The sequence below is a fragment of the Cydia amplana genome, chromosome 2 (genome assembly GCF_948474715.1).
Source record: "Cydia amplana chromosome 2, ilCydAmpl1.1, whole genome shotgun sequence".
In the NCBI taxonomy this organism is placed as follows: domain Eukaryota; kingdom Metazoa; phylum Arthropoda; class Insecta; order Lepidoptera; family Tortricidae; genus Cydia; species Cydia amplana.
In genome coordinates this window covers 20,521,183-20,539,535 of record NC_086070.1, presented here as the reverse complement: position 1 = coordinate 20,539,535, position 18,353 = coordinate 20,521,183, and the positions used below count along the sequence as shown (strand labels likewise).

At 36.2% G+C, this 18,353-nt stretch overlaps 1 protein-coding gene across 1 annotated transcript; it reads right to left on the bottom strand.

The window, feature by feature from the left end:
* Positions 1-7,652: 7,652 nt before the first annotated feature.
* LOC134655488 (serine protease inhibitor dipetalogastin-like) lies at positions 7,653-8,746 on the bottom strand. The gene is made up of 2 exons (XM_063510953.1): positions 8,731-8,746; positions 7,653-8,455 (listed from the first exon to the last, which is right to left on the bottom strand). The coding sequence occupies exons 1-2, from the start codon at positions 8,744-8,746 to the stop codon at positions 7,656-7,658; spliced, it is 816 nt and encodes a 271-aa protein (XP_063367023.1). The 3' UTR covers positions 7,653-7,655.
* Positions 8,747-18,353: the final 9,607 nt, after the last annotated feature.

Sequence of the window (18,353 nt, the reverse complement as noted above, 5' to 3'; positions counted from 1 at the left end):
TGAAGCCAAGGAACTTCTGAATACTCCAAAATGTAATAAAAAAACAACGACTATTAAGATGGTATACAATCCATTTCTTCAATTCAGTAAAATATTTAATGCGACCCAATTATTCTTAAGATCCAAAAACTCATTGGTACGAGCCGGGGATGAAATCCGCGATCTCCGATTTAAAATTCGCACGTCCTTCCTTACCGATAGGCTACCAAGGATTCCTAAGCTTTATAATAAATGAAATACTAACATATTTAGGTACCCCGAATGTTTAAACGTTCATAAAGTATGTTGCTTTCATTATGGCTCTTTCTCAAACCCATTTATTTACTTTAATGTTGATAAAATTCAACAGAGATACAAAGTCTAACGTTATTGAGATTTGAGATCCACTCCACATTGGTCAATTAAGTACGTGCCCTCTTACGCAATGCTTTGATTTATTGAAAGGCAAGGCCGAAATAGCGGGTTCATTATGGAAGTTAGTAACTGGCAGACTTGCCTGTTTTCTACGATCAGCTGAACTATGTGCCGCTGTGCTCTTCTTGTGCCAAGTATTAAAATATGCCTCATAAATGTTGTCTCGAGTGTTGTTTGAAATAAAAGCATTAAAATTTTTCTGTAATTTTGTTACTTATACGTATATTATATTTTGTTTATGTTTGCATACGTTAAATTAGCTTCTGCCATAGATCTCAGTCATGCGTTATGCAATTTACTGGGAATACATAATATTTATTAAGTACCTAATTAGGCTCACCTATATCCACAATTCGAAGACTGGTGTCTTTTATGCCGTTTATAATTATACGTAAAATGAACATACTAGAAACAGTAGAAACTTAATGGACTCAAGGGATAATAGTTATGTAATTTTAATAAATTATTCACTTGGCGCGCAATTATAGATAAAAAAATACTAATAATATTTTGAAAGTAAGCAAACTTTCTGGGCGTTGCTTAAACTATGTAGTTTATATATTATATTACTTATTCATTAAATAGGTATATCACTAAAACAATATACAAATCGGTACAAATAAAAAATAAAGGTGCTATTTTGGTTTCAAGCGCCAAGCAGCATACACTTGTTGCAAACTACGAGAAAGTTGTGGAGTCGTTAGCGCACTAGTATTGCTTATCTGGCGGTGGCACGTTCTTTGATACGTGCTGTCGGCATAATGAACGATTTATTAAAGCCACTATTGGAAACAGGCTGTCTCAGTATAACTAACCAGCAAAATATCATCATACGTACATAAAAAATACACACGTCTCTCGTATATAGGTACGTATGAGAGGGAAATATGCCACGATTAACGATGGGAGCTCAAACATCATACTGATTTTAATTTAGAAACAAAAATAAAGTGTTATGTTTTTTACATTTACTTTAAATATGAGTACCTAATACGCAGACGTACGCATTTACCTACGTAAAAAATATAAACTTAAGTCGTCAAAGTCAACGTGTTGCGCGCTGAAATTAGGTTATTCAATCTTTCTCTCTTCTTCTCAGTCGGATATTCTTGTCAGAGCAGTCGTGGTCGTTGGGGTCGTTGTACGGCTTTTTTCGTTATTTCCCGCCATGCTTCTCTATTTCCTGCATTCCGCACGCAGAGATTTAAAGGTGATCCGGTGAGATTTTTTACTTGGTCGGTGAGGGCCGCACGGCGGCGGTTGCGCATAGAGGCTGATATTACGAAAATTTTTGGTTATTGATATGGTTTGTTCACTTAGTTATTTTAAAATTTCATTATATATTGTTTTATGCATATCTTAAACTTCATTCTGAACTGTTTTATAAGGCAATCAGTTATCATGCTACTCCTATTTACATATTTAATCCGAATGTGTGTAAAAACGGTTTACTCTTTCTAGTACTTGAATACCAAAATCTGTTATGTTACGACAAACTAATACCAAATGACTACCCATGTAAAACTCACTACTCAAAACGAATGTATAAACCAGCATCTCATTTCATACCTTACTTGCACAACACGATAATTACCTCCGACAGACGTCACGTGACATTACTTTGTAAGCTGCTAAGTAATAGCAAACACATCCAAATTACATTTTCTTTCAAAATTCAATTCGTTAACAACAAAAACATGCTTATTGGACTGCTGAACCCAGGATCTCTTGGCACGCGTCACGACGAGTTTCTTATTGCTATGTCGAGGTATAATGTCGATATAATGGCGATCAACGAGACATGGCTGCGCGCTGGCGAGGAAGGCCGCGCGCCCGCGCCCCCCGGCTACCATCTGCGCCACATCCCGCGCCCTGCGGGCGTACGTACGCGTGGCGGGGGAGTTGGATTCTATATCCGCAACGGAGTTGCTGCGCGTGTCATTTCTCACCCGCCAGCACAATCAGTAGAACAAATGTGGTTAAACATCAGCATCAATGGTACTATGGTACTATGTTCGCGATTGGCACCGCCTATCGACCGCCTTGGCTCAACCCTGACTTATTTTTTGATGCCCTGACCGAAAGCATTGCTTCCATTGGTGGGAACAACTTGATATTACTGGGCGACTTTAATATCAATATTTTGGACGTCCAAGATGCTAGCTCTAAGAAAATGTCAGAGTTTTTAAACTATATGAATCTTACACAACATGTAGATCAGCCAACTCACTTCACGGATCACAGTGAAACATTAATTGATGTTATCTGTTCCAACATGCGCGTAAGCAATATGAACGTAAATTATATTCCGACTCTAAGTAGTCATGCATTCCTCACGTGTGAAATACACCTAAAGAAACAACGAATTCCTCGCAGACTTTTGACTTACAGACCACTCAAGGATATAGTACAGGATAATTTAAATAGTGACATACATTCTTTGGGGTTGCATAATCTTTTGACCGGAAATGTGAATGACATGGTCAAGTAATTTAACCATGGCTTACTCATGTTATTCAACATTCATGCACCTGTCAGACGGACATACGTAAAAGACTGCTCGTACCCATGGATCACATACACCATTAAGGAAATGATGAAAACACGCGATGAAGCTTATTCCAGATATAGACTGACCAAACTTGACTCTCATAAAACGTACTATAAAGAGCTAAATAATATAGTCAACGCAGCACTGCAAAATGAAAAAACCGCCTATTTCAATCACAATATCAATATTATAAAAAATCCCCGCAATCTATGGAAAAACATTAAACAAAACGTGGCTAACTTTAAGAATACTGATTATCAATTACCTAAATCTCTTTGTAATGCTGATAAAATAAACGAACACTTTTTGAAGCTCCCAATCACTAGCATATCGAATCTGACATTCTTTGAATTTCACAAATTTGGCAATAATATTTTTAAATTAGAGCCCGTTAATGAATTAACAATATTTAATATAATTAAAAAAATTGGCACCAATGCACAGGGCAACGACGGGCTCAACATAAATATGATATCAACTACTGTACCAACAACACTATCAACAATAACTGCCATAGTCAACAAATCTCTAGAGACTGGAATATTCCCTGACGAGTGGAAAGTGGCGATTGTGAAACCCATTCCAAAAACCCCAAATCCTAATGAATTGAAAGAACTTCGCCCAATCAGCATACTTCCAGTCTTATCAAAAGTACTGGAAAAAATTGTTTGCGTTCAAATGTCGGCGTTTCTTGAGGCAAATAACATCCTGCCAAAAAAACAGTCCGGTTTCAGAAAGCTTCGCAGCACTACCACTGCGCTTATAGATGTGGTCGATGATGCCCTAGCTGCACAAGACGCTGGTGAGGCAACAATACTGGTGTTACTTGACTTCTCTCGCGCATTTGACACGATCGACACGACTTTACTTTTATCTAAATTAGCCTTCTATGGTTTTGACGCACTGGCTCTGAAATGGTTTCATAGTTACCTTTTAGTAATCATACACAGTATGTCAAAATTTGTCATGAGGATGGCACTGAGTTACTCTCAAGCACATTGCCGGTCACTAGAGGTGTTCCACAGGGTTCTATTCTAGGACCTATCCTATTTAGTCTGTATAGTGCAGATGTAATAACAAATAATATGTAGTAACATACAAAATTGTAAGTATCACATATACGCGGATGACACTCAATTATATATATCTTTCAAAGCAAGTGACACAAGCATAGCTGTAAATAAACTTAACGATGATTTATCCAGCATAGTCAACTGGTGTCACCAGAATAATTTACAGTTAAACTCCTCTAAATCTAAATATATGTTGTTGGGTACAAAAAAACAGATTGAAATAGTTACAAGACATAACCCACAAGTTACAATCAATGGATCTCATTTAGAGAGAGTTGTAGAGGCTCGTAATTTAGGTCTGTTAGTGGATGAGTCTCTGAGATTTGAGAAACATATCTCGGAAACAATGCGCAACTGTTTTTATCGTCTCAAGGTTCTGTACAAAGTCCGTGAGCGTCTCTCCGTTGACATGCGCATTAAGTTATGTGAGGCGCTAATACTGTCAAAACTTAATTACGCAGATGTAGTCATCTGTGAACGCTTACTATATCGCACTAAGAAAATGCTGCAACGAATTCAAAATGCTTGTGCCCGTTTCTGCTTTCCCATCCCTCGACGTGCTCACGTCACTCCTTTTTTAAATCGATACAACCTAATGAATATGGCCTCCCGTAGATCTCTCCATTTTGCGACCTTACTTTTTGTAATTATAAAAAATAGAGAACCATCATACCTTTATGACAAAATAAACTTTTCTCAACGTGCTATGAGACATGCAACACGACTTACACACCGCACAACACACTGCACGGCTGCCTTCCGTGGCAGCTTCCGTTTTGCTGCCACAAAGTGCTGGAACGACTTGCCACCACCAGTACGAAATTGTTTATCAGTCGCCTCTTTTAAAGTAAAACTCCGGAACTTTCTGTTAGATAAACAAAAATTGTAGCACTTAGGCAACCGTGCCAACAAATAAACATCACACATACTCATACACACACACACACATACATACATACACATACGCACCCGACAAAAGAAGATACATAGATATGTATAAAATCAATAGCCTTATAATTATTATTTATTCATTGTTGAATTTTTATGTTTTGGTCTTGCCACCATATACCTAGTTTTAGTTTTAGCTTTAGTATTTTACCAGGCCTCACTGAAAATCAGCGTCACGTTGTATGTCCTAGGATACACAACGTGACAAAAAGCTGAGTGGGGACCTTTTGGCACAAATATTTATGTAATTGAATCTTAGTTTTGTGTTATTTTATCTTGTGTTATTAATTATTATTTGTGCTAATAAACATTTCTTATTCTTATTCTTATTCTTATAACCTAATCAAGAAATACAATAATACAGGGTGTCCCAAGAAGTAGTGATATACTGAAGCTGGGAGGTAGAGGACCTAGAGGACCTAGAGTATGTTCACAACTTCAAGGGCGCTTAAAAAAATAAAACATACTGGGTAATTTTATCTTTCTTGGCATTAATTTTTTTTTAAATTCCATTCAAAGATCTAACGATAGTAAATGTTACCATACTGAATTGGCCTATCTATCAGCTTAGCACACAAAAAAAATCAAGCATCTACCGCAATAATTCACGTCACCATACATAAAAATCTCATCGTACTCGGCGATAGGTGAAAAATTAAAAAAAATCATAACTCCGAAAATACGAAAAATCGCGGAACATACATGGGGGTGATTCAGATAGCCCTCTAGGTCCTCTACCTTCCAGCTTCAGTATATCACTACTTCTTGGGACACCCTGTATAATTTATTATAAAAAAAGTACTTGTGATAATGTGGTGATAATTCTAAAAGCTTTGATAGTTATATGTAAAAGACTAACAACTGTATGAAAAAAAATCACAAGCACGTATAAAACTTTCGGACAGAACAAAATTAGTACGAAACTAATCTGTATTTTAATTGAGCTTTTGAGTGAATATAATCAATTGAAAACATTTAAAATTAAAAAAAAACTTGGAAGTAGTGAATAACTTAGCTAAAATAAAATTGCAGAAGCATATTTTAGAGCTATTTATTACAGCATTTATTTATTACTTCTTAACGTATTCGGGTAATTCTTATTCTTACGTCTTTTTTGTGTTACACGTAAGAATAGCGTGTATTTTTAAGAAAATAAGTTACGTCTATATCAATACACTTAGCAATTTACCTATAGTTTTATGTCAACCTAAATTTATTGTCCTAAGAGTATTAAAAACATATTTAAATAAAATTACAAGTTCAAAATGACACGGACCGTGTAGTGTGACTTCCCCGGATTTTATGATATTTTATTTATTTTTTTAAATATTACGTGATTTTGCAAGAATTTATATCAAATATAAAACACTAATCTCTGTTCTACAACACTGTTTAAAAATTGAATGGATATATAATGACTTTATATAATTTTAACCAACATACATTTTGTGATCAGTTTTCGTGTCACCGCCGCGCGTGGTAATATAAACATGCGGTACTCGGTAGAAAATTATCTTTACTACTGGCAGCCTATTTAAAGTTTTTTAAGAACAGCAACACTGTGTTGTTGTCAGATTTGCAAATGACTGATGAGAGAAGTTTTGACGAAAATTATTTGTGTTAATTTGTAAAAATGGTTAACCTTAACGTATCACCGCCATGTTTGAAATTTAAAAATAAGTACCAATTTCACGTTATTGTTTGTAACATAAGAAATACGTCATACATTGCAGATTACGCTAATTATTTAACATTTGCAAAGTCAAAGGTAATTTTTAGGTAATACCGAACATGTTCCAAATTGTCACGACCGTGGCCTAAAAAATCTGTCACCGCCACAGATTTTTGAGTCCACGTTTGTGACACATAGACACGTGGTCGTGAAATTTTTAATTCGTAAGATTAATTACGAGGTTATTTATATTAGAAATGGATTTTTATTAGCTATAGATCATTTGGTATTATTGCCTGACTGCCATTTTCGCGTGTATGTATGTTGATGTGTGTCCACTTCTTTGTCAGGCTCTACAGCCTTTATAGTTTGAAAAAAAAAAGCCTTTATAGTTTGACGGATTTCAACATATAAGCTGTCACTATGTTTGTCGTAGTCATGGTAGTAACTTAGGCTATGTTAAAATAATTATGTAATTTAAAATAGTGGAGTTCGCCGCCAAAATGCTGAAATGTTACGACTGAGGTACACTTTGTCACAACCGTGTTTATGTACTAATTTTATTTACCTTTCCTGCGGGTATTAAGCTTGACCATATGCATCAAAAAATTGCTTTTTGTATGTTATTTTGATATATGTAACAATAAGTCATAAATAAAAACCTTTATGAAAAAAAAAATTCTGGACAATTTAAGAATCACCCATTCACGTTAACACATAATACGTGATGACGCTTAGTACGGCTTTCCGTGCGCGTTCACGGGAATCCTAGGCGTTCAAAGGATTAACATGAGATTATATTTTAAATGAAAGTAACGTTTTGAATTTAGAAATAAATATTTTATTTTTCTTACTTTTCGAAACCTGCAAAGCCTAAAACACAAATTAATTAATTTTCTGGTATAGTTGAAATTTTTAAGGCTGACCGTTTAGGACTATGAGCTCTCATAGTCAACTTAAAAAATTAAAACTACATATAATCTACTCGTAATGACATTTAGCAAGGGCCATTCTTAATAATGGTGATAGCTGGCTTGCCGTTGCGAATAAGATAGAAATTGGCGCAGTTGAAGAAGCAGATGTTATAGTATGTGCGTCCGTCAGAGCCGCAGACTTCGAGCTTGAAGTTGTAATTACAATTGCAGCCACATTCCCCATACTGGATTATATACAGTGGTGGTAAACCAGCGTGAGCGCGGCGCCGATTCTCACAATCCAAAGCACACTCGTTAGGATACGTTTTGAAGTCGCTGGCACACACAGGCTTCCAATTGTATGGACAGATGCAACCGCATTCGCCTTTGGTGTACGTCAGCGGTGGGAGATGTTGGTACCAGCGTCTTTTGTTCTCGCATTTTAGTATACATAAATTTCCGTAGGTCTTTCCATCGCTTCCACATACTGGGTCATAGTTCTTTGGACAACTGCAGTCTTTACAAGGCCCGTCGTAAAGTTTTGTTAAGGGCGGTTGTCCTACAGCAAACCGTATGCCATTTTGACACCGCAATGTGCACACATTGTTGTAAGTATTTCCATCGCTAGCGCAAACTGGTCTTAGATCAGCTGGACAATCACATTTTTCTACGGCACATACGCCGTACTTCTGGACGTAAATTGGTGGTCGACCGCTGTTTGTATTTTGCTTGCTTGCGCATTCGAGAAAACAGGTATTCCTGAAGGTCCGACCGTTCGTGCCGCAGACGGTGGAAATGATTAGTGGACAATTGCATGATGGAGTGGGCACGACAGTTCCCGCTGCGAACGCAGCAACCAGGTTGGCAACCAACACCAAAATACCTAAAGGAAAATGTATGTGTATGTGTAGTTTGAGTTTATTTGGCTGTTGTTATAACCGACATTTTCTAAAATACCGTAAATAAATTACGAGTATAAACCTACGTATATAGCTGTATTGTAGCGTCTTTTATACGCACTTTTGTTTAAATAGGCAAAAAATTCAAATTATATCGCCTAAGTAGGTAGGAACCTACTTCAACTTGGACACAAAATTATACAATCAAAATTATAAATATTATGCAGGTAAGTTGAAAAAAACATTTTTTTTAACTTACCTGCTAAGAGCTTCATGTCGTGGATGGTTGGGAAGAACTATTGTAGAATACTTTTTGCTACAATATTTATACTTTCACGTTGTTTTTCGTTATTTTTATTTGTGCAAAAGACACCACACGTTTAAAGGTTATAAAAGGACGTAGGTACCTTTTGTTAGGGTTCACTAGCAGCTAGCAGTAATCTATATTCTCTCTGTCTATATACACCGCAAGCTCAATATTCAAACAAAAATTAATATTTTGTTCTTCGTAGTACTTACATAATTATGCGTGCAGCAGTTTATATCAACTTTTTTTAAATGTTTTTTACAGACATTTCTATATTGGTCAGCCGGTGTCACACTACTGGATAGAATCCGAAATCAGTATGTAAGAGGAAGTTTCAAGATTGCCCCGATTGTCGAAAAGGTCAAGGAGAAACGCTTAAGATGGTATGGTCACGTCCAAAGGCGTTCAGAAGACCATATGGTGTAGCTTGCCCTAAAACTGCCAACCACTACACGCAACTCAGGCAGACCACCTACCACCTGGTGGACGACCTTGAAAAAGACCTAAAAGAAGCTCATTTAAATAAAGACGTAGCGCAAGACCGCGCTAGATGGAAATTGAGGACAAGGAAGGCCGACCCCAAGTAATTGGGAACAGGTCTAGCAGGAAGAAGAAGAAGATTTCTATATTTCTCAGATTTTTTTTCCATGAAGTATAAAAACCGTATGTGATATTGGAACACGCAAACACATAATAATACTTGTATTGTAATAACATTTCAATCAGAACAAGCCTCCTTGGAATAATCCTCTAGTTATTAATTTGATCTATTCATAGGAAGATCCAACAAATTTCAAAAATATGATATCCGCGGTCCCGGGCACACGCACGCGAGATCTTGCGCACGCTTACGCTCAGTGAGAATGATAGAAGAATATGAACGATATGACGAACAGCAATAGATTTTTATACATATAACAGGAACTTAATACGAAATTTTAATTCCACAATCTCGTCTTAATTAGTATTACTACTTACTTCAATCTTAGAACTTACTTATTTCTGTCCATCTATATTTCATGTCTACGTGTTTTTCTCCATTTCATCCGCTATGTTGTTGTCCAAAGAGAGCCAGAGAGAGATAATATATAGGACAAAGAGAGCCCTCTCGTAGAAGTTTTATGCATCCATTTGGAAGCGCCGCATTCTTAACAGGAAACATCAACGTCAATATCGGAGGGGGGGGGGACACCCCCTACCTACTTACCTACACTGTTTATACACTTTTCAAGTTTCTTTATTCGGCCAAGTATAAAAATCAAAATGTATCATTAACATAGTAAATGATCAAATAGGTACGTCAATTTCATAGTGTAAATAAAAGTATGCTTAGAATTATTTTATATAAGAAAACCATTATTTTTCATTTTATCTGTAAATTCATTGATTGAGTAAATTGGGTTACATTGAAAGAAACGTTTAAGTTTACTTTTGGTTTATGATTTACTGATTAATGTTTAGTGCGAGTTATTACATATGCTACTAACTAGTGGCTCTGTGAGCTGTAGACCTCGCGAGCATAGCTTATTGGGACCATGCACGATGACAGCGCCACACAGCGGTTTGATCAATCAACAATACAAAGATTTTAATTTATTTAAAAAACATACGAAGTTTAAGTGAAAAGAAAAAATATAAAAAGCTATGTCTTACTGGGGATCGAACCCAGACTTTCTGTGTGCAAACAAAAAAAGCGATTGTTTACAAAATGCGCCATGATAGTTCTTAGCTAAGCTGACGAAATTCGGCTACTCATTCTCGAGTACAAACTAAATATCTAAATACCGCCTAAACCAGCAATACAATTTTTCTGCATTTTTTACCATTTACTATGTAAATATGTCTCAAAAAGAAAATACTCTTATGATATCGATACGACTATTTGTTTAAGCGCGAGGTATCACAACTCCTCCATTTTTGAAAATTTCCAAAAACGGGATCGACAAAAATTTTTTATTTACTCATAGAATCTGGTCACAAAATTTCACAAGAATCGGTTGAGAATTGTGACCTGTAGAGGAGAACATCCGGACATACAAAAGCAAAATGCCAGAGTCAAAACGTAGACCTTCGCTACGCTTCGGTCAACTAAACGCAAACTAAGTAGCAGATAGAATGAACTCGCACTTTAACACTAATCAATGGTTTGATGGGTCACATGAGTCACATCAAAACTAATTTCCTTTTCCATTATTAACAAGCAACTTTATAGCTAGTTAAATACTGAAGTAAATAATAAGACGAGTATAAAATGGAAAAGTAAAGATTAGTCGATTTTTCACTACTTTATTTTCTATTTACATAATGTTTAACAATCCAAATGGACAACAATGCGGCATTGCAAAACAGTTAAACATGCACTCACTCACATCACAAAATAGCGTCTATGTTGCGAACGTAAACTTCGACTTTGAAGAAAGGCTTCAGAGCCCGTACCATGAGTCACTGAAAGTGTCAAAACTGACATTTACGCTATCGAGAACGTAATTTACTTTTTATACATCTCGTTTGCACTAATATGCGAGTACGAGCAAGATGTATAGAAAGTAAATTACGTTCTCGATGGAGTTTATATCAGTGCCAAACTGATGGTAGCCGTACTTGATATATTTATTTATTAATACTCGAAAACAGATTACTTTTAACTTGACGTTTGATGTCAATAAAGTATCATACACGGCTGGAATAACACACAATTGACAACGAAACACAATACACGCAGCAGGTTGGGAATTTACCCGCCATGGTTTTTTCTGAATTTTATTGTAAAGTTCTCAGCGACTGTGATGGCCAGTGGCCTATTTTATAAAGCTACAAGTTACTATTTACAAGCGGAAGTCTCGTTCTAACACATAGGGTTAGAAAGAGACTTCTGCTTGTAAATTGTAACTTGTAGCTTTATAAAATAGGCCACTGATGGCATATGAAAATTTGTTTGTATGTATGTAGTACATTGTATGTAGTACAATAAATACGGTGTTATAAAATTTTGAGTTTGATTTGACAATGATGTTTTTTTTGTGACAATCGCCTCCATGGCAACGATGGCCATAAAATAATCTGTTCTATTAAATGTTTTTTGTTTGTTTCATGTCCTAGATACGAGACTTTTAAGACGTTCTGACGACCTCGTCGACTATTTTGGTCTTCGCTTCGCTCAGAACAAAAAATTGCCTCGGTTAAAAATGGGTCACTTTATGCCCTTGTTTTACATGTACAATCTACTATGTTACCTATGCGGGATGTGGCTACTACTTAAGCAGAACCCTCCTCTTGATAATATGTGTACTGAATTAAAGTTATAAAAGACCCATAATTAAGGGAAAAATATGTTTCAAGTAACAAACAGTATTGTTAGAAATGTATTTGTTTGCTTTGTCATATACCTACGACAATACCTATGTTATGCATTCAGGTGAAATCGTAATTTTATATTGTTGCGGTGTTATGAAAGAAATTGTTATTATTTCATACGTTACCGTAGAAAGGGTCACTTTTGATGACTCTTAAATAGAACACAAAGAACTAATGAATACGGTCGATTTTTTTCTAAAGTGGAGTTACCTATATAGAAAATAATTCAATAAATGGTTTAATTAATATTTTATTTTTGTATTTAAAATAAATAAGGCGGGCCTTACATGGGTCAGGTACCGTACTTATACGTAAACGTAGATAGATTAAGTCACAAGAAAAATTTTAACTACAAATTTTATATTTATTTTTAATTTTAGCTTCAGTATTTTATATGAAATACAAACCGTTTGTTAATTTTGTTTCACGAATGAATAGAAATAACCATAATGAATTAAATAAGTTATTATTTACCCTTGCAGTAAACACAAGCAAAGGATTGTTTGGTTATAACTACGTGCCTCGTGCAAATCATTTCACTTTAAAATAACTGCCTCGCATTGAAAACCGTAACCGGGCACCTCTGTGCTTCAAAAAGCAAATAAGAGTAACAAAAGGTGTACATTCATTGACTAAATCTATCTCAATTTTACATTTTTGCGACTAAAATCGATACCGGCCTCTTAACCAACCGCCTCCTGAAGTATCCTCAAATGAGTCATTATGGACTTGAGCCCTGAATTAATGAGTTGAGATTAATTCTTACCGCAAGGTCAAAATCCGCGAATTAGATTCCTTTCAGAACAATAGGAACTTTTTTAATAAATGCCGCAAGCGACAGGTGGCGACTGGGTCTCCTGATTTATTGAATTTGCCAAATTCACTAGGGAAAATATTATAATTTTGTTCCATGTTAATGCAAGTTTGAAAGTGTGTCACTTGCTACCTGCATCTGCGAGGGAAGACTATTGGATAGGTACTTGAATTTTTACAGTACAAAACTAACACTTTCATTTAAATATCAGAAAAAAATTAGTCGATTCAAATTCAAATTGTATTACAACTTACCCTATAACTTATGATGTTGAACTCAACACAAATTTATGTTTGAAAGAGATAATAAGTAGATCCAAACAGTGCATTTTTAGTGATCCCCACACGAGCATGTCTCTCGGGCGTCAGCATCCAGTCAGCGCTACAAGACGCAATGTCGGGGTAGGTAACGGCGCAGCAACGCCAGCAGCCATAGCGCTGACTATTCTTGCCGTAATACTAACTGGCCACTGAGATCATAATGCTATCTCTTTTACCCTTAAAGACAACCCAAGAGTGAAAGAGGTGGCATTATGACCTGACTCGCCACCTAGTTTTGCGGAAAGTATAGACGCCAACGGCCGGGAGACGCTAGTGCAGCGGTTTCTTATTACTGTATATAAGTTTATATCTCTACTCTTTGTCTCGTAGTCATGTTGTAGTAGAACGTTTGCTCTTGTCAACTTTAGACCTGATACATGATAGGCTTACGTTCTTACCGGTGTACAGTTTGTGATGTTTTGTGAATCCTTTAAGCGTTTTGGTCCAGCGATCTACGAAATATAGAATCCGCGTGTAAACCCATGCTACAAATAGGCAACCCTTGATTAATTAATATTTACAAAAACAAAACTTTGCCTTAATTACGAACTCTAGATTTTAGTCTAAAGAACAATAATGCCAAATTAACGAGAAGAACGATTGTTGATCTTACACTAACTTCTCGGAGTTTGGTTGTATATTTAACTTGACTTTGTTGGAGGGTAGGCAGTCGACACTCAAGGCCTTGAAATGGGTGAAGTATTGTTTTAACTCCGATGACTGTCATGGTCATGGTCTGACATGGTTGCTCCGACCATGACAATCACAGCTGTATACAATAATGTCGTTAGACGGTGAGACAATATGTTATTGATGTGATCTCGCGTAAATATGTTAATCTTTTCGACGCCGTGTCAAACACAAAAGCTGTCACGCTGACGCCACGTCACCGAAGTGTCAAAACTGAAATTGAACTTTATGCATATGCACGTCTATGTTGCTCTGTGGTCCGTGAGTTCCGTGACCGATTAATCGGTATTTGGCGTTGAACCTACGGTGCGGATATATCGCTTATTAGCGTCCAAAAGGTTAACACTCTTTCGGAAAAGTTAAGATCATAGATGAAGAAAGGGTCTAGCAGGCTAAGCGAACAAGAAGTGCCCCCAACGACGGATTTTGTCGATATTTCTGGTAGTGTACTGTTAGGTCCTAAGGACCCTCCATGCTTAACATCAGACCTCGATTCTCTTTTGTTTGCGAGTTATTCAGGATAACGTAAAATAATTAGGGTATCATTGAAAGTCTCATATTTTATAAACGATTCAAGTTACATGAACTAAACAAAATTATATTTGATAACAATAAAAAAAAGCGGCCAAGTGCGAGTCGGACTCGCCCATGAAGGGTTCCGTATTTAGGCGATTTATGACGTATAAAAAAAACTACTTACTAGATCTCATTCAAACCAATTTTCGGTGGAAGTTTACATGGTAATGTACATCATATATTTTTTTTAGTTTTATCATTCTCTTATTTTAGAAGTTACAGGGGGGGGGACACACATTTTACCACTGGAAGTGTCTCTCGCGCAAACTATTCAGTTTAGAAAAAAATGATATTAGAAACCTAAATATCATTTTTGAAGACCTATCCATAGATACCCCACACGTATGGGTTTGATGAAAAAAAAATTTTTGAGTTTCAGTTCGAAGTATAGGGAACCCCAAAATTTTTTGTTTTTTTTCTATTTTTGTGTGAAAATCTTAATGCGGTTCACAGAATACATCTACTTACCAAGTTTCAACAGTATAGTTCTTATAGTTTCGGAGAAAAGTGGCTGTGACATACGGACGGACAGACAGACGGACAGACGGACAGACAGACAGACAGACAGACATGACGAATCTATAAGGGTTCCGTTTTTTGCCATTTGGCTACGGAACCCTAAAAACTACAAAATGCATACTTTTTACCAGCATCCTGTCCTTAAACTTCATTGCAAAAAATAACAATATTTTTTTCCTTCCAATTTTTTTTTTACTTTTCGCGGAGGTACACCTCCAAAAAAAATATGCATGAGTAGCCACTAATTCCCACTACATACACATATAAAAATATTTGCACAAATGTTCGTGCTTCATGTCAAAAAAACGATTCTCCAATAAGTAGTCACTGGCATTATATGTACAGATAGAAGTACCAGTGCAGTTTGAAGATTAGTGTGTATCTTCTAATAAAGCTATTTGGAGTGCATCAACGATCATAATAGGGTCACTTTTGCCATAAATGGGACTCTCTTTAAAAAATAAGGTAACAGTACTCTTTTCTAATTATTTATTATATCAAACAGTGGACCTGTGCATAAACGGCAGTATAAATCAGCTAAAAGCTGGAATTGACTATTTACAGAGGCAAAGGATCTTTTACAGGTTTTGCATACACAATGTAAGAACATGCATTCATCTGGTAAATACACTTCGACCTCTTCCAAGGTTTCAAAGAAAAGGTCCGCTTGTATGTGTCTAGGTAGCTTTAAAGTCAACAGTGCCAGTTTGTAATTATTTAGCTGAAATGTAAAAGAACTTACTTTAGCCTTAATTAATAATAACTTGCAAACGGATACATTGTAATAAAAATTTGTATACCTACACACTAATCTTCAAACTGCACTGGTACTTCTACCTGTACATATAATGCCAGTGACTACTTATTGGAGAATCGTTTTTGGAGAATCGTTTTTTTGACATGAAGCACGAACATTTGTGCAAATATTTTTATATGTGTATGTAGTGGGAATTAGTGGCTACTCATGCATATTTTTTTTGGAGGTATACCTCCGCGAAAAGTAAAAAAAAAATTGGAAGGAAAAAAATATTTTTATTTTTTGCAATGAAGTTTAAGGACAGAGGAGGATGCTGGTAAAAAATATGCATTTTGTAGTTTTTTTTATTGTTATCAAATATAATTTTGTTTGGTACATGTAACTTGAATCGTTTATAAAATATGACACTTTCAATGATACCCTAATTATTTTACGTTATTCTGATTAACTCGCAAACAAAAGAGAATCGAGGTCTGATGTTAAGCATGGAGGGTCCTTAGGACCTAACAGTACACTACCAGAAATATCGACAAAATCCGTCGTTGGGGGCACTTCTTGTTCGCTTAGCCTGCTAGACCCTTTTATTTCCAGTCACGCGACAATGCGTCTCACCCTGTTAATGGTCCCGACATGTTTACAAGCTAACTGCAGAATAATAAAGAACACTAACAAGCAATGGCCGTTTTGACAATATATTTAATAATAAATTAAAAATGGCGACCGCCGCATGCGCGGTTGATGAAGAGCGTCCATTTCGAGGCATCTTGCCGCGCACTACCTTTATTATGTCTAGTAGTAATACACCCGATTTGTGTCTAGTAAAATTGCTGCAAATTGCTGCCGCGATACTGCAGCGCGTCGGGATGTTCGGCCGACGTCCTAGCCGTTGTGGCAGGGAGGCCAGGGAGATGTGATAGTGCAATAGTTAGGCACTGGACCCCCCACCATCTTAGTTTAGGTACCTAATAACATAGTAATTTAAGTCTAGTGTAAGTTTGTAACTAACACTCTATGGATTCAATCGTCCGAAATAGACGATTTTTATTTTTAATTATACAAGGTGTAACTATAAGTTATAAAATAATCAAACAACAACAAATAAACTGTCATGTTTTAATTGTAAAAGCGGCGAAAACCAACAACAACAACATTACAACACATAACCTAACCGATCATGATTTTATTAATCGAGCACAAATCTGGCACAAATATCCGGGATCTTACCAACCAACCTTCATAATTAAGACTTTCGCGTTATTGTAAATATTATGTGCTTTAAATGTTTTTATATTATGTGGGTGTTATAAAGGCGCTATTAAAGTAATGTGTGTTGCCCACGAGGGTTGAATAATGCAGGGTCGGTTCTGAACCGCTTTATTGCATAATACTATTACAGAATGAGCGTACAATACGCGTAGTTTTTGAACAATTGTAAAAACTAGCTTTAGCTAATCTAGTTACTAATAACTAAAAAAAACCGTCAAAACTACTTTCCACTAAAATCCCATTGCGAAAACTAGTTCAGACTAAAAAATCCCATTTAAAACTAATTTTTACCAAGTTAATTGTTTCAACGTAGTGATTTAATTATCTTTGGTGTGGTGTGATTTAATTCTCCTTGGTTGTTTCAAGATATAATTTTAACTTAAATAACTGGGGAAAACGCTTTCTAACTAAAACGCTTTTTACAGGAACATACAAGTATAGATATGGGATGATTTGTCGTAATAACATATACTAATCTATGGATTTGTAGCCGTGCGGTTGGGTCGTGTCTCCTGTGATTTCCGAACCTTTTACTTATACCACCGTAATAATAAAATTACATGTGCGGTTGCTGCCCGCAGTCGGAAACGGGGTGACACGTTAAGACGAAACAGGAGCTGAGATTTAAATATTTTAGGTAAATATACCCGTCTCGCTAACGGAAGCGGCTCCTAAAACAAGTGCGATAAGGACAAGGCGAAAAATCCTGCGTAAAAATCTCAAAAATCGAGGTTTCGTACTCGACTGTTTCCTCCTCCAAAACTTAACCAATCGTAACCAAATTTGGAAATCTAAATGATTATGAAATTATCTGTGTCGGACCGTGTTGCTTTTTTGGCTAATTGATATCAGTTTTGAATACCACGCCTCTCATTACGGCATACTCAATTAGGCCATTTTGGCCATTTTTGAAGGGCTCTAGCGCCTTAAAAAACAAAAATATCAAAAAAAGCAAAACGGTCCGACACAGATATTGACAATATTAATCTGTGTTGAAAAAATCATTGCTCAAGCTTCAAAACCCACGGAGGAAACAGACGAGTACGTTTGTATGGAGAAATGACCACTCCTGTTGGCTCTTAAATGTTAGAATGAATTGCATAGCATTTTACAAAAATGTGCTTTTATATCAATATTTTCTTGCAAAGATCCTAACGCGAGTAAATGCAAAAGTCCGGTTATTTAATAAATCGGTGTACCCGTGATATGTACGTTCAGGAGCGCCGTGCCATCTGTGGCCGTTTAGGATCTGCAGATTACTGCATTACTAGTCGTTATC